The sequence below is a fragment of the Hydra vulgaris genome, chromosome 12 (genome assembly GCF_038396675.1).
Source record: "Hydra vulgaris chromosome 12, alternate assembly HydraT2T_AEP".
Taxonomy (NCBI): Eukaryota; Metazoa; Cnidaria; class Hydrozoa; order Anthoathecata; family Hydridae; genus Hydra; species Hydra vulgaris.
This window is the reverse complement of record NC_088931.1, coordinates 22,574,168-22,599,000: the sequence shown is the minus strand read 5'-3', so window position 1 is coordinate 22,599,000 and position 24,833 is coordinate 22,574,168. Positions and strand designations below refer to the sequence as shown.

General features: G+C 28.4%; 1 protein-coding gene across 1 annotated transcript in view; it reads left to right on the top strand.

The window, feature by feature from the left end:
* LOC100206380 (uncharacterized) overlaps positions 1-24,833 on the top strand; it is a 98,360-nt gene that overhangs the window by 34,576 nt on the left and 38,951 nt on the right. The window contains exons 6-7 of the mRNA XM_065812567.1: positions 18,427-18,561; positions 21,465-21,608. Of these exons, the coding sequence (XP_065668639.1) occupies positions 18,427-18,561; positions 21,465-21,608 (279 nt within the window). The remainder of the gene's footprint in view (positions 1-18,426; positions 18,562-21,464; positions 21,609-24,833) is intronic.

The following is a 24,833-nucleotide window of genomic DNA, read 5'->3' as shown; positions in this document are numbered from 1 at the left end:
AGTATAAATCACACAAAATGTTTCTACAACAAAAACTGATGAAATACAGCAATTACCAGCTTACCAAACTGATGAAATGCCTGTCATGCAGCAATTGCGTGATGCGTCATGTAAATGGCAGCAATTGCTTAGTTTTATAAGAAGATTATGATGACTGCGAAATTATCTGAGTAATTTTTAAATTTTGTCATGTTTAATTTTTATGGAAAAAATTTTGTCTTGCTTAAATTCTATGGAATAAAACTATTCTATTAAATTGTTAACTATATAAGGAAATATTGCTTTTATTATTTGACTACAAAGATTGTAAAGGTGGCATTGACTGTCACAAAAGTTTAACTAAATTAATTTTGACATTGAAAAGGAAAATTCATTCAACACCTACAATGTTTTGTTATGTTTAATATTGTTAAACTAAACAGGTCAAACATGTATACTGTATCCTAGTGAACTCCATTTTTTAAATAAAATAAATCTGTCCTTACTATCAATCTTTTTTGCTTTCAATTTATTTAAAAGAACTTGTAAATGAAAGACCAACAGCAGTCTGACAGCAAGCAATTTATGGCAAATACCAGCAAAATCTAATAACACATGCCCTTCTTATGTTGAGAATATTCTTTGTGATACCAGCAAACACTGAAGAAGAAAGAACTTTTTGGATAATTAAAATAAAAAGTTTGAAACCAACGAGCAATACATCTAATCTGTTCATCTGTTCATTTATATATGTATATAAATATGTGATATTAAATGCCTTGTTTTTACTACGATAAAAACTTCAATGAGGGTTACAAAATTCAAAACCATCAACATGCAAAAAAAGACAAAAAGTATGTCTAAAAATCACCAGAAATTTTATTTCAGGTGATTAAAAAGTATCCATGTATATGACAAAGGCATTTAGAAATATCAGTCTACTTATGGAAAGAACTTGTAACTTGTTAGTAAATAAAAATAATAGAAATGTTTGTTAGACATAACACCTGCCAATAATAAAAAAGAAATACCTGTACAAAAAATTAAAATTGAGTGTAATCAGAATACTCAGGTTGTCTATTGAAACAGATTTAAAATACTCAAGTTGTCTATTACAACAGATTTAAAAATGCAGTTTTAGAAATATGAAAAAAGCATAAATTGATTTAAAGTAGCATAAAGTGGACAAAGACTTTATAACTAAATGTAAGTGCAAACAGAAATGGAAGTAAAAATACTCAAAGTATATTTGAGGTTTTTAAGCTGAATGAAAATAAACAGAAAAAAAAAGAATAAAAAGATAGTAGTGTACGGATTGCACATTTGTGGTTAGATGTCGAGGAACAGAAAAAGGCTTATGCTCATACCAATTCTGATTAATTGAACAACTTATAAAAATTTCAAAGCTATAAAACTGTACAATATTTATTATTAACAATCAGCTACTGTTTTGAAAAGGTCCTTTCTTAATCTATTATAGATCTAAAACTAAGTTACATTATTTTCTGCCTAGGATGATAAACGCTGAATCTTTTTAGCTCTTCTCATGGGTTTTTGCTTGTTCTCATTTGGTACTGGCTAGGCAACTCTTTCTGTTGTCATCTATTGAGGATACAGCTTTAAAACTTTAATGGTTCTGAAGCTGAAGGTCTGATTCGAGAGGTTAATCCTATCAACAGTTGTAAAATACTAGAGTGTTTAACAATGTTATGTTACATATAAACAATGCCCCTGTTCTTGCTTTTAGTTTGAAATGTTGAGGTCACTTAGGCCCTTGTATAAACTTTGGATTGTTTAGCTGGACTAAGACAACTGTATAGTCTATTGCTTAGAGTGTCATGATTTTTTCTTTTTTAATCTCATACTAAAATACTTTGTGACTCAATCCTAATCTTTTAATTTGTTTTGTGTTTTGCCACTGACCCTAGCAGTCAGTTTTTTCCTCATTCAAATTTACATTAGTTCAAAATATGCTATGATCTTACTAATACTTTCATCTTTTTTTCTTCATCATGTTCACTATTTCATCACACTTCTTATTTCTATCTTTAGATTGTCTGCAGTTCTTTTTGTGACTTACTTTTACACAAACAAATCACTTAAAAACAAACCTTTTTTTACTGCTAATGATTATTGCAGTTTAGTTGATATTGTTATATTGATGAATGGTATCACTGTTACTGCATTCTCTACTTACCATCATTTAAGATATTTTTCATTACTGACTTCTCATTGAAATCATATATAATGTCAATTATATATGTCATCAGGCCTTGTTATGAGATTATGTTGCATAACAGAAAAGTGTAAAGCGAGTAACTTTACTCAATAAACATATTTACATTGTTAAAAGTTTCATTACGCCAGTTGCTTATTTTAAAGTACGCATTGTAATTAAATTTCATTTGAAACCACATTAAAAATCATTGCAAGTCTTTATCTTTATAAAATATCTTTAAATTAAACAAAAATGTTATAAAAAGAATTATAAATAAAATTTAAAAGTTTTTTGAAAAAAAAAATGTCCTTATTTTAAAATCTTATACTTATTTAAACTTATTTTATTTTTTCTTTAAAACATTCATCTTATGGTTATTTTTTTTAAATGAGGTGACAATTGTTTATATTTGAATTTCTTAAAGGGACTTAAATGTACTCACCGCAGAGTTTTTTAATCCATTCATACAATTACACAATTGTATTGGGTATTTTATAAAAAAACGTTTTGCTACCTAAAACATTTTAGTTCAACTGGAGATTTTTGATAAAATAAAAATTGCAATTAAACAAAGGTTACCGCTTTTCTGCTTTGTTTTTGTTTTCACTATTTCTTATTAAATCCAAAAAAATTAGTATTTTTGGTTTTAAGATGTTATTAGCAGAACTTGTTTTTAACAAATTACAGTATAATTTTGAAATTTACATATCTTATATTTATAGCGCTAATATTAGTTTTGTTTTTAAAATAAATAAATATAAGTTGGGCTTTTAAAGCGTTTACTTATTAATCGTGTTATTTTTATTCAGTTTTATTTTTGATTGGTTTGTTTCATAAAATATATAAAGACATTCTTCTACATACAAATTAACCACAAAGAAAAAACCAAACATAACATTCATAACTCAATTTAAGTTATTTGAAAGAACTTTTTTGTATTGATGTCATTTATAAGCTACAAAAGTCTTTATCAGACCAACAACAAAAAAAAAAATAATAAAAGAACCGGAACTTACCTTGGAGAAAAAAAAGGGCGTTATAAATTATAAAGTTTTTTCTGATATCTCAATAAATAATTTGTTCTGGATTTAATTATAATTTAATTAGTTTAATTAACATGAAACTTATTTTTTAAGGATTGTTTATGATAAGAACTCAACTTGTCCTGGCACTTAAGGATCACGATATCAATCAAAAAATAAATAAAAACTATCAACTTTTTTTTTTACATTTTGGCTTTGCATACTACTCATAAACTAGTTTATTATCATAGCAGAATCTTTGCATCAGTATAGCAAAATCTTTGCATACTACTCATAAACTGGTTTATCATTTCTAACTGACATGTAGTTTTTAATGTAATGCAGTCTAATTGATGTTCAGTATAATTAATCATTTCTAATCGACGTTCAGTCTATAATCAATTTAAAAAGTGAATGATAAAGAAATAAGCTTTTGTTAAAAAGCAATTTCAAAACTGAAATGTAAAAAAAAAGTTATGTAATACGAACATTTTGATGTAACTTGAATTAAATTTGTTAAATTTTTCTTTTTACTTTTACATAATTTTAACAGTAAAATTGTAAAACAGAGCGTTTTAAAATTTTTAAAAGAATTTGAATTAAATTTAATAAAACAAATTTATATTTAATTATATTTAATAATAAATTTAATAAAACAAATTAAAAAATATTTTTTTTTTAAAAACCAAAAATAGAAAAAAGTTTATTTATCTATCTGTTTTTTTATCTAATAAAAAAAAAATTCTACAAATGTTTTTTACATCAATTAATTACAGCTTAATGTTTTCCGCATAAACTGTTCTAAAATACTGTTTAAATAAACTAATCGAAAAAAGTTTTTGCATAACATAAATTGCTTAATGCATAAGTAAAATTGCCATTTTGTACATAAAATCCAAATGGCATAACGCTTCTTAATAAGGCCTGAAATTTAATATTAGTATTTGGTGAGGTTGCTTCTATATGTTGAACTTATATTTCTACTCCTAATTCCATTCTCTACCTTAATGAATCTCTTATTTTTCCTTGTATGCAATACTGTTGTCAATATTGTATGCAATACTGTTGTCATATTTGGGCTGGTTCTTTTCATGATGCCTTTTTAATTTAAGACAAGCTCCAAAACAAATTGTAAATTGGTAGTTTCATATAAAAGTGGGATAAAAAATTAAAATTTTCCAGTCACCCTCTTCAGACATCTTTCAAATTTCAACCAGTGATACCTATTAATGAAACATGAAAAAATGGAAAGTTTGGGCTTCCAAATCCAAACAGTTCAAAAGTTATGGCGTTATGAAATTCAACCTAAAACATCATCTTTTTCCCATATTTGCCACTATGGGCTTAGTTGTTGTACTTTTTGATGAATAATTTATGTTCTAGTGAGAGAATATGGCTAAAAACTTGTACTTGACTATTTTTGAGGGTGCTGAATCCAAAAATTGTTGAGAAACCAATCCAATTTTTTAATTTTTAATGGTCATTTTTTAATTTAAAATAGTCGAATTTTCTTTTTCATTACCGTGGGTTGCAGTTTTACTAACTCCTGGAATTGCTTAAATCTCCTGAATTCCCTTTTTTTTTAATGAAAGAGGAGATCTTAGGCTATTACAAAAAAAAAAAAAAAAAAATGGAATTGGTCTCTTGAAAATTAAGAAAGATATGTTATTTTGAAGTTTACATGAAAAATTCCTCATTTGGGCTTACATTCTCTTTTATAGACTTTTTAGCAATACTTTGTGTGAATAATTTAAGTTGTAGTCAAGGAAAATGACTTAAATTGGTACCAGACCATTTTTGAAGGTGCTGAAAAGATGAAAAGAAAATAATCAAATTTAAAACATTTGTCCTTTTTTTTTTAAATGTTACCATAAAACAGGGTAATGCTTTCACTAATTCCTGGCACTCATGATTGTGATGTATAAAAATAGTTGTTTGTGGTTGTTTGTGATTCAAAAATATAGTTTTGTGACAGCTATATTTACAGTTTTTTGGCTTCAGTTATGGCGTATAAATATAGTTTTGAAATGCCAATTATGATGTATAAAGTATAAAAGTTCTTTTAATTTTAGATTAAATAATTATTGAGTGCTTGGAATTGAATGTTTTGAAGATGAAGTTTTCCTGAATATGAATGAGAAGTATTAATATGGAGGATAATATCAATAATCAATGTCGAATCAATAACTTGTCTCCATCATATTTATTTGTCTCCACAATAAACATGTTTATTTGTGTTATGCAACTAAATTGTTGCTGCAATCATTTTAATAATAATAAGTGTTGAGAATTACAATAATGAAATTCTTGGCAATCAAGTTCTATTTTACCCATATTTAACCTAACTTTTAGCTAATTTCTGAAAATGCACAATTAAATGCCATACAACTTTCAACTTAAAATGGTTTTAACAACATTTTTATATATGTTAAAAGAGTTATTTTAAGGCAGTCTTTGTGAAATCAACTTGGATACACTAAAATCCCTATAGTAAAGGCAAATTCATAATATCAGATGAAAAGCTTTGTCTACAATGCAGACATTAATTAGCATCAAGTCAAGAATCAGAAGAGAAAATGTTAGAGGTAAAATTAATTGAAGATGGTATGGAGAAATAATGCTGAAATCAACAAGATCATTGCTTAACAGTACTTTATGTGAACTTAAAGTGCTTCTTCTAAGAGTTCATTTACCCGAAACCTCTAAGAAGCCTTCACTTGGAAAGTGAAAGATATAACAAATTGAAGAAGCAGTTATTAAGAAACTTGCAACTGCTCTAGATGTCACTTATTCTGATCTTGATGCTCCAAATAACATTGAAGTTCTAAAAGAGATTCAAACCAACACTGGTGATCTAGATTTCCTTGTTGAATAGGGTGTACCAAAAGTTTTTTTTTTTGAAATAAAGAGATGTGTGCTATCTAGAACTTGGTTACTAGGTATATTATGACCAAATATATTAGAATTTTTTGATTTTTTTCTATTTTTATGATAAAACTTGTAAATATTAGAAAAAAAATGTTAAACATTTATTACACTAAAATTTATGTGAAATATATGTTGCATATATTGAAAAATCGTGGAAAGAAATGTTGAACAAATATCACAAACACTTCAAATCTGATTTAGCTGGGTTTTAGTCAGATTTGTATTCAATGTTTTTCTGTGGTTTTTTGCAACCAACAAGACATTCTGCTTCATATCTTCATTTTGGTATGACATAATAAAATCTTGGATTAGTTTTATACTTCTTTCTGCACAATCATTGGTGACTTCCATATTTTTAACAAAAAATTTAAAGTTGTCTAAAATAGTAAAGTCCCGTTGTGCAGCTAACTCAACCTGGTCATGGGTAACCTGGGCTAGTCGAAACAAAATCCAGCTCTGATCACCAACTAAACTTGATAGTGTTGTAGATGGTGTGATTACAGGCATTTCAGGTTTACCTTTCATGAACTCTTTAGGAACTGGAAACTGTAAGAGTTTTTGGAGTATATTCTTCTCGTCTTTTTCAACATCATCATCCACTAAAGCCATTACAACAAGCTGCTGTTTTAAATACCAGGTATGATTTTGTATGCTTTTCAGTATTGATTGAGAAAACTCAGGATATTCTTTACTTAAATCAAACACGTCTTTGAATGCTGCTAAATTATTAGATGGTGCTTTATACTCAGAGAGCTTTTGAAAAACCAATGACAGTATGTTAGAGATATAAATAAAGAAGCTGATTGCTAACAACAGAAGTAGCTTCAATTAGTTCATCAGGTGTTAATTCTAAAATTATTTTCGATTTTTTTGACTTGAATACATCTTATTCAGAATCATCACTTTCTTCACATAAAATAGAACTTTCAAATCGGCTAACATCATCTTCAAATTTGATTTGTCCATCCAAAGCTTTGTCTGTGCTTTTCTTGTCTGTTGACTTCTGTAATCTGTCAAATGTTTCCACAGTCCTTTTCTCTTTTTAGCCTTTGTGTTTTTCTGATCATTCAACTGCTTAACTCTTTCAAATCTCTCCTTTCTTTGCAGAGCCCTAATCTCAAATTCTTTATCTTGCTGTGCAGTCATGGTCATATTCCCTTTAAATCTCTGGTCTTCGTAGAAGGGTACATCTTCGTTCTTTGCCTCTTCTGTTCTTCTCTGACCTTTCATTATCATGTCAATTATTTGAGGAATAGATATATCAAACAAGGTGTTAACCTCCACCTGGAAATCTACTTGCTTTTGAGTCCAGATTTCTTTGCTTGAATTCCAGTTTAGTTTACTCCATCCTTTCATTTTGTTATATTTCTCTGTGAGTTTTAGGATCCTTTCACTGAAAAATATTACATAGCTGAAAAAACAAGATAAGCCTACAATAATTTTTTTGTTGTTGTAAAATTTACCTAACAGATCTTCCACTAATAATGTTGCACGTGAAACCAGCTTTTATCCAGATGTCAGTGACAGCTGAAGTTACACGTCTATAGATTGATCTTTCACATGCTCTATACTGGCAAACTAGGCCTCTGGTCCTTATTTTTGTTAAACAGGCAATAATTTCTTTGCTGGACTGAAATCTGGTGCTCCTATATTAAAGAGAATCAACTGAAATATATATTTATATTCATGAATTGTAAGTTAAGTAAATAAATTAAATAAAAACTAGATATTAAAATTACCTTGAAGATTTCGAAAAGTGAAAGTATTACGAGATATTTTTGACACTAGACAGCTGGTTGACTGGAAGCTCATTTATGGGATATTTTAACAGATATAGAGATTGTCTTAAACCGCTTTGAACAGTTTACTTTTCCTTTTCCCCTGGTCCTTTTTTACTGGATTTTTTTACTGTATGACCCATTTTTTAAGAATATATTTAATTATGAAACTAAAAATGTTGAAACCATTTTAAATCACATGTATATTAAACTAATCAAAAGTTAATTAAACTAAAATAAAAGTTAAGTAAAAAATAGCGGTGATCAATAAAATACCAATAATCAAGAAAAAAATTGAAATACACTATTAAATGTAAGTAAAAAATACTTTAAAAAATAGTTAAAAAATGTTACTTTAAAATAAATTTTTCATCCTTTTTTCATCGCAAGTACATTTAAACTTAAAAAATATGACAAAAATTGACATTTTTCAAAAGTTTTTACACCAAGCTCTTACACTAGTCTCAGATTAATATTTTTTATATATTTCATCTTTTTAAATATAAGAGCCAGGTTTTTGATGGCCCGCAAAAAAAAAAAATTTTTTGGGACACCCTATTGTTAAATCCATGAAAGAAAAATGAAAGCCAGCAACTTCAAATTTTGACATTAACTCCAAAACCTTGGTCTATCAGAAAAACAGCAAAAGAGTTTTCAGTTTCCAAATGCAAAATTCAAAATGCAAAGTTTTTACGGAACCAAAAGGGCATCATAGCATACCCTGATGTCATTGAATAGCATTGAATCATCAGTAGAACTTGTAAAGCTTTTTAACTGTGATGATGAAGGGAAATGCCAGCTAAAAATGATTATGTTAGTATTGGAAAACAAAAATACATAAAATTTGATTTTGTGTAACTTAAAGAAGCTCTATGCAGCAAATAAAATAAAGTACCCTAACCATAAAATTGGATTCTCAAAATTTAGCAGTTTTTGGCCTAAATGGTGCATTCTTGCTTGGCGATGTCCAACGTGATGTCCAAAAGGTTCAGATTCAGTTTGTGTGTGTACCAAAATGTTAAATTGATGTTAAGTGCTCTAGGCCTTGAAACATTTAACCATGAAATCATTGAAATGATTGTCTGCCGCAGAAAATCAAAAGTTCTTATATGATTCACTGATGCAATATTTGTTCTGGCTTACAAGCTGCTCAACATTTTTTACAACAGTATCTGACACAAAAAATGACCCAGAAGAGCATATGGCAGTAATGAAAATGAACAGTTTGTGAATTTCAAACAGTGGACAACAACAGATAGAACTGAACTATCAGCAATTAATCTTCCATTATTAAATTAGTTTTCATTTGTTTATAGCAAATCACAATCTAGCTATCTAAAGCATCTCAAAGAAGTAATTAGTGTTAATGAGGTGATTATCCCGGCAGATTTTGCAGAGATTTACGCTTTTGTAGTACAAGAACAGTGTTATCTTCATCCAGTTGTCATCTATTACAAGAAAATGAAATTTAAAACATCTTTTTGCATAATTTCAGATGATTTTAATCATGGTGTTGAATTTATCAATGTATAAATCAGGCATAAAACCATTATTTATATAAAAGCTAATCTTTTTCTACAAATGCAAAAATTCATTATTCTTTTGAAAGCTGTGTAGAGAAGTATAAGAACTGCAAACATTTTTACAATTTGTCACCATGGTAAAAAATTTTCTATTTGTTACATCTGGAATTTTTTTGCAACAAGCCATGTTAAATCTTTGTATGATGGAGTAGGAAGCACTGTAAAAAAGCTTGTTGCAACTGTTAGCTTGCAGAGTTTAAACACAGGTCAAATACTGTCTGCTCAAGTAATGTTTGAATACTGTCAAAAATCAATCAGTTAGATAACATTTGTGTACATCATTGCTGAAGAAATGGAGCTAGTACAAAGCAAGCTTACTGATAGACTTTTAATAGCAACCACTGTTTCTGAAGCATAAATTTTTATCAACTTGTACCCTCTTTTCTTTCAATTAAAAAGATAAAATGAGTATCTGATGACGTTTGAGTTCCTCAATAAACAAAAATCTGAAATTATTAAGATCAATTATTATATGTAACTTTACCTATTTTGAAAATACAGCAGATTTTACTGGCTAGGTATGGTTTCTGAAGTTGATAAAGAGAATGATGATCTTTTGGTAATGTTCATGCATCTACATTATCCAAGTCGATCACACTACTGGCCTAACTAGGTTGATAATTGCTGGATGTCAAGAATGAATGTCATTTGCCTTGTTAAAACACTGTCAACATTTCTGGACGCCAGTTCCAAATCTAAAAAAAAAATGAAATTCTATTTGAACAGCTTTTATCTTGTCAGTGAAAGTTTATGAATGCTTCACTTTCATTATTTAAACAAAATATTGTTTAAATGATATAAACTTCTCAGTAAAGCATTCTCAGGTAAGTAAAGTATTTTCTCGTTTTACTCTTTTATTAAAAAAGTTTACATTTTAGTTTCTCAATTTTTTAACCCATTTGTGAATGTAACATAAAATTTACACAATATTATGAAATAATACTTGATTATTAGACATGGTGGTTAAATTAGTATAATTGATAAATAAAGAAACTATATTTTTAATGTATTCTAATGTAAATTATATTTCCATATATACTTTAAAAGATATTTAGTATAAATATGCAAGTTATGCAGAGCAATCTAACTTTTTTTTCTTTCAGGGATCTGAAATTTTTTAGAGGCTTTTGTTTCACAATTAAAGTCAGAAAACTCCAAAAATGAGTGAAACATATCTTATGGTAACGAAACAACTAATTTGATGATATTTTGAAATCAACTAGTAAATCAAAAAAAAAATTCTTTTTTTAAATCCATGCTTTATGCAAGCAAAATTCTATTAGGCCTAGAAATTCTTTTTTTGTTATCTTTTGTAGAAGGAAAAATTACTGTTACGTTTTTAAATTTTTTTTTTATAAATTCAGTGTTCTTATGGGGAAATGCAAATTAAATTTTTGTTAACTTAATTAACTTTTTTGGTCAAATTTTTCCATTTCCTTGTATTGTCATCGAAAATGATTAAGTGTGCAAAATTTGAGCAAAATTGGTTGAGAAAAAAGCTTTTAAAAATTGATTTCAAATTTTGTGGCACACAAACATATATATATAGAAAGTAACCTTATATAAAGCATGGAAAAATTATTATCAAGTATTATTTAGAATTAGGTTATTTTCTCTTCGTAATTGGATTCAGCGCCTTCAAAAATGTAAATTACCTATTTTCTGTCATATTCCTCCACTACAAATTAAATTATATTTATATTTTTAAAAGATACAACTAAAAACCCATAATGGTGGTCAAAATGGTGGTCGTTTTAGGTTATATTAAAATTTTTTTTTTTAAACATCTTTGCTTCCAACAATGGAATCACTAATTAGAGTTGGAAGTTACTGGAAGAGAAAAGATCAAGATTATAGAGCAAGATAACGATTGACAGACGACTTAAAGGATTGCAAATTATATGAATCAGGAAAGCAAGATATAGGAAGCGAATTCCAAAGAACTGATGTTTGAGGAAAAAAACTAGACAAATAAGAGTTTTTGGAGCACTTAGGTACAGTCACAGAAAAAGGATGAGACTTAATTGAATGATGAGTAACACGAGAATCAATTTTAGTAGATGGCACAAGAAATGCTAGCTCTTTAGAGCAGTGCCCATTATAGTATTTGTAGAAAAGAGAAAGAAAAGCGACATTACGACGATGTGATAATGATTGGAGGTTGGCTGCAAGAGCAGGTCCAACTATGTTTAGAATGTGTTTTTGCACCTTGTCTAAAAGAAAAAAGGCATCATTAGAAGATCCGCCCCAGATATGGCAACAGTATTCCATACAAGGCCGGATTTGAGATTTATAGAGATAGAGAATAGAATCCGGAGTAAGAAAGTGTTGAGCTCGATAAAGAGATGCAACCTTAGCAGATGGTAATTTTGCAACGGGTTTGATATATGGTTTCCAAGAAAGACTGGAAGTAAGAGTTAATTCTAGAAGATGAAGGGTAGATGACTCATCAAGTACATTACCGTTCATAAATATAGGGAGATCTAAATTATTGCGATAAGGATTGGCTAAAAAAAATTGAGTTTTATCTGTATTGAAGTTCACCAGCCACTGTGAGCCCCATGCTGTAGTAGAACTTTTCAAATACCCCTTCCAAACAATCAGAGAGTGTTAGCTTCTTATCATGACAAGATTAAATGGTTGTTTCATCAGCAAACAATGCCACCTTAGATGTGAGAATATCTGGAAGATCGTTAATGTAAAATAAAAAGAGTATAGGGTGAAGAATTGAACCTTGAGGTACTCCTGAAGTTACAGAATAAGAAGAAGAGTGCTGTCCATTGAGGACAACTTTTATACTATGATTAGAAAGGAAGGATTCAATGATCTTACAGATGTTACTAGATACATCGTTAGAAAAAAGCTTATGGAGAAGACCAGCATGCCAAACTTTATCAAAAGCTTTAGAAATGTCAAGAGCGATGGCTTTAACCTCTCCACCTTTACCTAATGCATGATAAAACTTATCGGTTATTACTGTTAGCAAATCAGCTGTAGAACGAGAAGATCGAAATCCATATTGATGATCAGAAAGTATATTATTAAATTCAAGATGAGAGATTTAGTGTTTGTTAATTAAAGATTCATAAACTTTGCTTATGATAGGAAGAAGACTAATGGGACGGTAGTTAGACAAATCAGATCGCTCTCCAGAATTTGTCATAACTTTTGAACTATTTTTCAGAAATGTCATAACTTTTGAACTATTAGGATTTTGGAGCTCAAACTTTACATTTTTATTTTTTAATTGATAGGTACCACTGGTTAAAATTTAAAGAAAATCTGAAGTTTGATTGGACTGTCCTTCTTTTTTATAGAATTACCCAAATCGAACTCTTTGTTGAACCAGCTCTAGCTGTCAAGCTTGAGCCTCTGTCACCTTTTTTTACTGTCATTGGTTGCATCTATTTTTTTTCTGCATTTACTATTGCTGCTCAAGCGAGCTATCATCCACCAATCATTTCATTTCATCCATTATTTCACCAATCAAAATACAACCATGTGTTGATTTTTGGTTGATGATATAATTTTTACAATTATTAAATGTTAGAATTTTTGTCTCAAAAATTAAATGTATATTTTAGGATGTAGAGTTATTACTCAAAAAATCCTCACTAATGTTACTATAGTAACATTAGTGAGGATTTAAATAAATTCTCACTAATGTATATAGTTTTGTTTATTTAAATAAATCCTCACTAAAGTATATAGTTTTGTTTATTTAAGTAAATCCTCACTAATGTATATAGTTTTGTTTATTTAAATAAATCCTCACTAATGTATATAGTTTTGTTTATTTAAATAAATCCTCACTAATGTCTATAATTTTGTTTATTTAAATAAATCCTCACTTATGTATATAGTTTTGTTTATTTGAATAAATCCTCACTAATGTATATAGTTTTGTTTATTTAAATGAATTTCATTTATTTATTTAAATTAAAAAGGATAAAAAATCAAAATAAAAAAACAATCAGCCAATATCAATAAAAAAATCACTGATGCTAAAGTGCAAGAAGTTAAATTAAGTTGGTGTCAAGACCAATTAGTTGGTACATCACTAAAAGTTTGTGAAGTTTGACACTTATTTGATAAAAGTAGAAATTTCTGATGAAAAACTTATTAACAAAGAAAAAGTTATAAATTTACGGAAAACTAGAATTAAACTGTTTTAACAAGATTATTATAATGTTATTATTTATATAATTACTATAATTTATATATTTACTATAATTGCTATTTGAATTTAATGTCAGTCTGTGTAACTGAAAAACTTATGACAACATGTATGATTACAGAATGTATGATTGAATGGTATCACTAAAAGTTATCATGCTTATAATCATGGGTGATGGTTAAGTATCTAGGTTTTGCTATTTTCAAATCTAGAAAAAATATTTATATTACTTTAAAACGCAATTTAGACAGTTTTTAGTATTGATAAAACTTTTACTAAATTTTTATTTCTAAAAGATACAAAACAATTATTGATTGACAATCATTAGCATTTTTAAAGCTAAGGTGTTATACATTTATGGCCAAAAAGATCTCACCATTCATTATTGTTATAGTTAATTATTTATAAATGTAAAGTATGCATGCTGGCAACACACTAAACATGAATGTTGCGTGGATGATTACAATAATTATTAATTAATAGAAAAATATTTAATACTCTGTTTACATTAAAACCATGTGTAAATCAATCATGGTGAAGACCAAGAATTACTACAGCAAAAACTAACAAAATGACAAAGTGTCTTTAGCTTCCAATTCCACTTTAGTCTCTTTAATCTCGATGAATAACTGTAAGAAGAATTTCTAATTTTATCTCTTTAATCTTGAAGAATTACTGTAAGAAGAACTTCCACTTTAATTCTTGATTCATTGTAATTTCTGTTAAGCAACATTCAGCATTTATGATTTAGGTGCAATCACTGCCAATATTCATGCTGGTTTACACTTATTGCAAGTGCTGTCAATTCTGCTGCCAATTATTGACAAGAAAAAGTTCATCAAGACATGGCTACAAAAAAATGCACTTAAACTTTCTTCCCCATGGCCAGGCAATCCAACTGTTTTCAACTCCATTGAAAACCGTCAGGTAAAATTGAAGACAGAATTTTCAAAAAAAAAACTAAATCATACTAGCAGATCTGAGAAAAATCATAATAAAAGTGTGGTGTCATAGAACACACAAATATTGTGAGTCTCTTATTGGCTAAATACTGCGAAGAAAGAAAATTTAGAAATTTTTGGACTCATTTGAAACATGTTGACTACATTCTGAAAAAATATTTAGCTACTAATGCTTTTATTACCTTTTAATACCAATTTTTTTATTGTAGTGCTGCAATAAAACATTGATAGTTAAATAATTACTTGAACATAAATGTTTTGCTATTATAGTCTATATACAATGTTTAAATTGATGTTTAGAATAATATCTTAAATTTGTGATACCTCTGTAATACAGTTTCATTAAAAAAAATAAAAAAACAATTGGTTTCTATTTATAAAAATTGCATTTTTTTAAAAATAAATTTAAATTAACAGAAGTTACTTTATAAAAATGTTATAAAAGTGATTCTATCTTTGAATACTAAGTGAATCTATCTTTAAATACTGTTATGTTAATGTGATATGCATATACATATATATATATATTATTATCAATATATTTATGTATACATATACATTTTGTATTATACTATATATACTTTTATAGACTAGTATAATTATAGCTCTTTTGAGCCAACTTTAAATTAATTAATAAGCCAAAATTAATTTGGTTATTCTTTACAATCAAAAGATCTAAAATATTATTATGAAATAAAAGAAAGATGGAGTGATTTATGAAACCTGATAGACTTGGTATAGATCCGAACTCACCAGATGCAGCAAAAACATACAACCATTGGTTAAGAACATTTTACAATTTTGTAAGTAAAGTTGATGATAACTCCATCAAGCTTAATCTCCTAATAAACCATATTGAATCTTATGTCTATGAATTCATATCAGAGTATGATGAGTATGAACAAGCAACTAATATTCATGAGTCTATTTACATAAAACCAAAAAATGAAATATTTGCCAAACATATTTTGTCAACACGGAAGCAAAAACCGAGTAAATCGATAGATCAATTCCTGAATGAACTTAAAAATTTATCTAAGGACTGTAAGTTCAATGCTGTAAGTGCCGAGCAATATAAATCTGAAATGATTCGCAATGCGTTTATAAATGGCTTACTCTCCAACATTATACGCCAATGTTTACTAGAAAACAAGATATTAGACCTTTCATCAGCCTTGGACCAAGCTAGATGTGATCCAACAAAGTTCAAACTTATACTCACAATCGACAATACCTATCTCTGCCTCTATTTAGGAAATCAAATCATCTTTACAAAAACAATCCACGACTGATAATCACTTAGCTGCTACAATAAAATCAAAACAATTGTGCTGGTTTTGTGAAAATGTAAGACATCCATGTACTAAATGTCTTCCTCGTGAAGCTATCTGTCACAAATTTAAAAAGATTGCAGAAAGCAAAGGCTTTAATTGATAGTGGTAAACAAATGTTTCATTAACAATAAACTAGTGACTCTACTCAATTTAGATGTTATTTATGAACAAATAATCGGAATGGGATCAGCTTCTTTATCAGCAAAATTAGATGGATATTGTTATGTTTCAATAACTCTTCAAAGCAAAATTTATAACAAAGTCCAGCTGCATGTGCTAGATAACTTATGTATAGATATTATTCTTGACACAGATTTTTATAAGTTGTATGAGAGTATTACCATTAAGTATGATGAGAAAAGACCACCCATAATGTTCGCAGCTTTAACAATAATGAAAACTGAACCTCCTGAATTGTTCGCTAATCTCACGAAAGATTGTTGACCGATTGCCATTAGATCTAGAAATTATTCTCAAAGAGTAAGAGAATTTATTAAATCTGAAATTCACCGCTTGGTCCAAGTAGGAATAATAGAGCCAAGAAATTCACCTTGGCGTGCCCAGGTCTTAGTGGTAAATAAAAAGACTAAACGTTGTATGGTAGTTAGTTACTCTGAAACTACTAATAAGTATACCCAATGTGACACATATCCTCTACCTAAGATTGAAACGATTGTAAGTATAATTTCCAAATACAAAATTTATTGTACTCTTGACCTTCGCTCATTATACTACCAAATACATTTATCTAAAAGAGATCGACCATATACTGCTTATAAAGCTGACAATAAGTTGTGGCAATAAACTAGAATGTCTTCTGGAGGAATGCCAATGGATCTGCATGTTTTCAACGCAAAATAGATGACTTTGTTAGAACATACAAACTAACTGACTGCTTTCCTTTCATTGATAACATTACAATATGTGGTAATGGTCAGAAAGAACTATGCAGATTCTCATTAACATCTTCTGAATTAAAGCACTGATTCTTATCAAAAGGGATCGCAACTAGCAGAACAACCCCTTACAACCCGACTGGAAATGGGCAAGTTGAAAGATACAATGGAATTATTTGGAAGTTGATTTTACTCACTCAGAAATCTTAAAATCTTCCTATATCATCATGGAAAAGACTTCTACCTGATGCACTTTATGCTACAAGACCTCTTTTTTATGTACTTCTACTAATTGTAGTCCACATGAAAGTCTTTTCAATTTTTAACAAAGATCATCTGGGTCCTCAATTCCTTCATGGCTTGTCAACCCAGGACCTGTATTTATAAAAAGAAATGCGGTGCAAAGTATATATGAAGATTCAGTAAATATGGTTCAGCTCATTGAAGCAAATTTTCATTATGTTTGTCTGAGGTTCATGTAGTCTCATGACCAATAGGAAGTGGTCTCCTAGTGGTCATGAGACTACAGTGTCTACTAAACAGCTGGCTCCCATTGGAACAAGTTCTCTATTACAAACATCAAACAACAATTTAGAAGTTACAGCCATCAATAACTATCCCTAAACCCCTAATTGTAGCAATGAAACTCCTTTAATCTCTGAATAGGAACTAGAAAACAAAATGAATCCTATAGAGCAAATTAACATTCTTCCTTGTAGATCTTCACGAATATCTAAAGCACCAGAAAAACTTAACTTATAAATACACCTGAACACTTTTAAGAGGAGGGTGAATGTCATGTTAATATGATATACATATACATATATATTATTATCAATATATTTATGTATACATATACACTTTGTATTATACTATATATACTTTATGTATTTTGTTATAGACTAGTATAATTATAGCTCTTTTCAGCCAATATAATTAGTTTGGTTATTTTTTACAAATACTAAATGATTCTATCTTTAAATACTAAGTGAATCTATCTTTGAATGCTAAGTGATTTTATCTTTGAATACTAAGTTCTGTCTTTGTAGTCAACTTTTAGTTTTATCAATTCAAATATAACAATGCAAATTTGCTAAATTTTGGTTCATAAATATTGTCAAACAAACATGCCAAGATATCTTTTTAATTGTATTTATATTGCCTGTTAAAATTGGCAGAGAATTCATTTATTTATGTTTAACCATTATACACGAGGCTTCCATTAAAAAGATTCATCTCTTATTTCCTTAACAAGTTGATCTATTTGAATAAACCAACCTACAATTATAAGGTTCTTCGGAGTACAAAAGTTTTGTGTTTGTATGTTCTTTGTCTTAGTTGCATTCTTATGAGTTGCATTCTAAGTTGCATTTTTAGTTGCATTCTTACGAGTTTCACTCTTAGTTGCATTCTTAGTTGCATTGAGTACTTTAAAAAACTTGATAATCTATTTAAAGACTTTAATTTTGAAGTTGATCAACTTTTGTTATAATAAGTATAAAATTAATTAAATGTATTTACTTATAATTGTTTTTTTATTTATTTTAAGAAAATACGGTGCCAGTGGTTCCTAAAAAATGCTTAGATCATGGATGTGAACAGAATTGTGATGAAGGGTTCATATGGACATCATGTAAATGCAATAATGGGTATGAGTTGCATTCTGACAAAAAGCGTTGCATAGGTAAAACTTTCTTTTAAACATTTTTTCAAACTGTTATTTAATTTAGTAATTGATTTATTAAAAAAAAAATAATAGCTAAGAATAGGAATATAAGTGTCAATCATAAATTATGACAAAATATAAAAACTCTAAAATATATTACTGTTAACTGTATTATTGTTTTTACATATAGAAAAAATAAGCTATTTGTTTAATTTTTTTTTTTTTTCATTGACTGCTAAACATTTTTGAAATTACTTGAACTCATTTTTCTGGCTGTAAAATATTAAAAATAATTTCAAATTTGAAGGTTGTTAATCTTTACATTATTTTATTTTGTCACAATCTTTATTAGATTTGTATTAAAAAAAAGTGTTTCTGGTGCTTTCAGCTTTTGAGTTTTCATATTTCACAAGCCAATTTCTCATATTATAAGTTTGTTTTAATCATAAATTTACCAATATTTTTATAAATTATATAAGTTTTATGTTTTATCACATAATATTTTATCAACATAATCATCATATATATATGTAAATTATATTGATAGCATCAACATAATTTATATATATATATATATATATGTATATATATATATGTATATATATATATATATATATATATATATATATATATATATATATATATATATATATATATATATATATATATATATATATATATATATATATATACACTCCCGTCCATAAGTTTGGATGCACCTATCGCAACTACAGATATTAAGAAACAAATGTGTTGGAATAATTTTGATTTGTGACTTTTATAAAACAAATCAATAATTTTATGTTCTTTTATTAGTTTTAAAGAAGAAAAAAAAATCAAAAATTATAACTAAAATAAAATGTTTTTAATTAAATCATCTTTTCGTCAAAATGGCCACTTTTAGCTTTGACTATTGCTTGGCAGATATGTGGCATGCAATCAATCAATTTTTTAAAATATTCCTCATCAATATTTTTCCATATGTTTTGGATTGCCTCCCAAAGATCATTTTTACTCCTTGGTGGAGTTTTTCAGACTTCCCGATCTAAATGATCCCACAATAACTCAATTGGGTTACAATCAGGACTCTGCGATGGCCAAGTCATGACCTTCAACAATCCTTCCTCTTGTTTTTCATTTAAATATTGCTTAATCACTTTAGCAGTGTGTTTAGGATCAATATCTTGTTGGAACATGAATCGTTCGCCAATTAATTCGGTTCCACAAACCAAAACATGTTCTTTCAAAATCTTTAAATAGACTTCTTTTGTCATTTTCCCGACAATTTTGGCATTTGATCCTACTTGGTCAACACCGAAATAAACCCAAACCATTATATCCCACCTCCATTCTTAGTTGTTTGCATAGTACATTGCTCCAGCTTCGATGATGAACAAATGGCCAGCGTTTATTTCCAAAAATCTCAAACTTTGAGTCGTCTGACCAAAGTACTCTATTTCACTCTTTTGCCATCCAATTCTTGTGTTCTTTGGTCCAAACTAATCTTTTTTGTTTGTGAACGGTTGTAAGACTTGGTTTTTTAACAGCCACATGACCTCTAAGCCCTACTTCAAGAAGTCGGCTTTTTTTTTGTGGTATGATGTTCATTAAAATCAGCTGCTAAATCTGGCGCTGTGCGTCTACGATTTCATAAAGAATTAATTATTATGTACTTATCCTCTTTTTTCGTAATAGAATGAGGTCTCCCTACTCTTTTACGATTGCAGAAAGACCCCGTTTCTACTTTTCTTTTAATCGTTTTACAAACACAACTCTCTGAAATGCTGAGGCATCGATCAATTTCTCGATTAGAAAAGCCTAAATTATGAAGGGTCCAAATTTCTGTACGTTTTTCTAAATTTATCTGCCCTCTTTTTGCCATTTTAAATAACAAATCTTATAAGAATACTAAAATAAAATAATTAATTTGAAAAAATGAGAAGTAAAGTTAAAAAAATTTTCTTACTGAAAATTGATAGTTCAAAATCAATCAAATCATTAATTTTTAAAAACTTTAGATTTATTAACTTTTTAAATCAGAAAAAAAAAAAAAATCTTATAACACACTCAGCTTAAAAGTTTAACTAATAATGAAAATAGACAAAATAAAAAGTAATCTTATTTAAAAACTTATTTATTTTAGTGGATATCGCTATATACAAGCGGATATTGCTTAAAAATGTTTCTGTTTATTTTATTTTGTAAATAATAACAAATTTAATAATGTAAGAATAATTTCTAAAAATATCTCTCTTAACTATGTTCTTCCAGTACTTTATGATGAGACCAATGTAGACACTCTTAATTAATTTTAATTATGAGCTAAAACGGGTTTTTTTATTTTTGTAAGGTGCGTCCAAACTTACGGATGGTAGTGTATATATACATATCTATATCTATATCTATATCTATCTATTTATCTATCTATCTATCTATCTATCTATCTATCTATATATATATATATATATATATATATATATATATATATATATATATATATATATAATATATATATATATATATATATATATATATATATATATATATATATATATATATATATATATATATATTTATATATATATATATGTATATATATATAAATTATGTTGATGTTAATGTATAAATTTTTATAGTATAAATAAATCAGTATAAGTTTTTACATTAAGTTAGTTTTGTTTCTCATCTATGGCATTAAATCTTTGCTGCAAAATTTTGTAATTAATTTGTAAGTAAAACAAATGTGTAAACGTAAAAAGTAAAAAAGTATAAAAGTAAAAAAATAACATAAAAGCATCTAATGTCCATTTGTTGAAATATTTGTTATTTGGTTTAAAAATATAGTTTTAAAGTTTTACATTTAAACTTGTAAATCATTGTTTGTCAAGCTTTATAAGTAAAAACATTATAAATTGTTTTAGATATCAATGAATGTGCTAATAAATATACAAACAAATGTGATACAAAAACTACACAATGCCATAATACAAAAGGCAGTTTTTATTGCTCGTGTCTAGATAATACTATGGAGTTAGATCACAAATCACAAAACTTAAAATGTAAAGGTATGTAATTAAGTTGTTAAAAAATTACTAATTATAAATAATTATAGGTGTATGAAATTAGATATTAGTATTTTTTAATAATCAATTGACAAGTAATAACTGTAAAATAAGATTAAATTTAAGTATTTTTACTTAAATTTAATCTTATTCTTCTACTTAAATTCTTCTATACTTCTATTCTATATTATCTATTCTTCTATACTTAAATTTAATCTTAATCTATTTAATCTTAATCTTAAATTATTATTGATGTTATTACAAAAAATGTAATAATATATTATTTGTATTAAGGTGTGAATGTATATTAGGGTGTGAATATATATTAAGGTGTGAATATATATTAGGGTGTGAATATATATTAAGGTGTGAATATATATATTAGGATGTGAATATGTATTAGGGTGTGGGTATACATTGTTGTTATTACTAAAAAATGTATGAATATATATTAGGGTGTAATAAATTATTATGGGTGTAATGACATTTTTTTTTGAAACTGCTGCTGTTTTTTATTTTTCATGCTGCCTGGTTTAAAAATCTAGAAAGTAATGCCAATGAACTACTCCAAAAAACGTTGAAGGGTTGATTCTAAACATATAAAAGACATACCAAGTTCTTTTTAAATCCTGTTACTGTCTATGAGACTTTTTTTAAATTTTAATTTTTTAACATGTCTATAGATGTTTTAACATGTCAAAAGTTGTTTCAACATGTCTTAAGATATTTTAACATATCTAAAGTTGTTTTAACATGTTTTAAGATGTTATAACATGTCTAAAGATCTTCACTTCCAACAAGGCTGCAAACAACCACTATTAGAGTTAAAAGTTAATGGAAAAGAAAAGATGAAGTTTATGGAGCAAGATAACAATTAACAGATGACTTAAAAGATCGCAATTTATATGAATCAGGAAAACAAGATGAAGGAAGCAAGTTTCAAAGGACTGATGTTCCAGGAAAAAAACTAGATGAATAAGAATATAATGAGCACTTAGAAATAGTCATAGTAAAAGAATAAGACTTAATTGAATGGTGAGCAACACGAGAATGAATTTTAGTAGATGGCACAAGTATTATAGTATTATAGTAATTATGAGTTAAAGTTCACCAGCCATTGAGAGCCTCATGCTGTAGCTGAAGTGAGATCTTTTTTAAGCTCAAATGCCCCCTCCCAGCAAGATAAGAATAAATGGTAGTATCATTAGCGAACAATGCCACCTTATATGTGAGAGTTTCTAGAAGATCATTAATGTAAATTAAAAAAAGTAAAGGGCCAAAGATAGAATCTTTAGGAACCCCTGAAGTTACAGGATATGAAGAAGAGGGCTGTTCATTAAGGACAACTGTTATAATATGATTGATTAGAAAGGGTTCAATAATCTTAAAGATGTTACCTGATACACTGTAAGAAGAGAGTTTATGGAGAAGACCAGCATGTCAAACTTTATCAAAAGCTTTAGAAATGTCAATATAGCCTTAGCCTCTCCAGATCTATATAATGCACGATAAAACCTATCAGTTATTACCATTAACAAATCAGCAGTAGTAAAAAAATAACAGGTATGTTGTCCGAATCACATGTAGTAGAAGAGCCTAAGCAGGAAATCACTTAAGGTACAGAAGCCGGAGTGATACAAAGTTCAGGCATTGGATTAACTAGTTTGTCGGCAGGTAGATTGCAACTAGTAAAATCAAACGATGAGAATTTCTTAGCAAACAATTTGTCTTTAGGTAAGGTGACAAAATCTAAAGGGTTCCATGCCAGCTCAAATCCAAGAAGTTACATAAGAAGCACATTTGTCAGCAGGAAGGTCAAAAATTTCTACCAAAAGGCCATCAGGAAGAAAATCACGGAAAGAGTCACATTCAACTTTAAGGTAGTTGTAAGAGGTACAATGATAGGGGGATTCTGATGATGAAAAAGAATGAGATGGTAGTTTTAGATCAAACCATGATCAGAAGCACCTAAGGGTGAATGTGGAGAAACTGAGTACTGACTAGGATCAGAAACATGACAAGTTAAGTTGAGAAGGTAAATGATTTGTATTGTCTGGAAAGCGAGTTGGAAAGTTAACTATTTATGTTAAAGATTTAGAAAGGCAAACACCTGCAGAGTTGCTAACACTAGAGCCAAGTCATTCAGCGTAATGAGCATATAAGTCACCAACAACTTGGTCAGTTGGATCAGAAATAACATCAAAAAAAGTGCAGTCTTGAGATGAAGGAGAGCGATATAGAACAAAGAGAAAGGGGATAGAGTGGAGTGGTGCTAAACGAAAGCACATAAAGGAATAGTCTGTGGATTCAAACCTAGTTTCCTGACAAATTAGGTGAATTCTTACAAATGTAAATGCCCAGGCTAAGCATGTGGCTATTGTAGTCTTAACAAATTAAAAGAAGATAACCATCAACACTAAGATCACAAGATAAGACAGCTGAACTCAAATTAGTCTCACAAAGAGCAAGTAGGTCTGGTGAACTTTGCAAGAGATAAGACTCAACAGAAAAAACGTTACTTTGAAGACCACGAATAGTAGTGAATGATAGATTTAGAGAACTTGGTGATGATGATGGTTTTTTGTATTTTATAGTTTTTGGTACTTTATTCATTTTTAAATTTGTTGAAAAACTTGACTCAAAGCATAGATAGTACTCAGAACACTGTTAAATAGCCCAAGCAATTGCCGCATTACAACTAATAATCTCTAAGCCGTAAAAAGGGCTCCAAATGTGGCCTTGACAATGCACACCAAATGTACAAACAGGGACACCATCCATGTGCAACATGGCACTTTTAGTACTCTTATATTTTACAGCTGTTGATGGAATCAGCTTCTCTCAGAGCTACCACAGAGTTCGGGAAACCTGACTATCAGTCAGCCTCAGAAACTAAGTTTTAGAGCTGTACCCTCATTAGGAGATAATAGAGTGAGTGTCATAAAAACAGAGACACAAGCAAAACCCATGCAACAAGTCAAGAAGATCCAGCATTCAACATCCTAAAGTGAAACAATATATTATAAATACATCTACACCAGCCTAATAGATAAAGAAGGGTTACATGTTACCAGTAGATGTACTGGGTTACATGTTACCAGTGGCAGGGTAACCTGACCTGACCAGAGTAACCTGTCCTGACCAACTATTTTATAAAAAATATAGTATATATATAATATATGCTATATTTTTTACTATGTATGACCTAATTTTTTGCCTCTGGTAGTA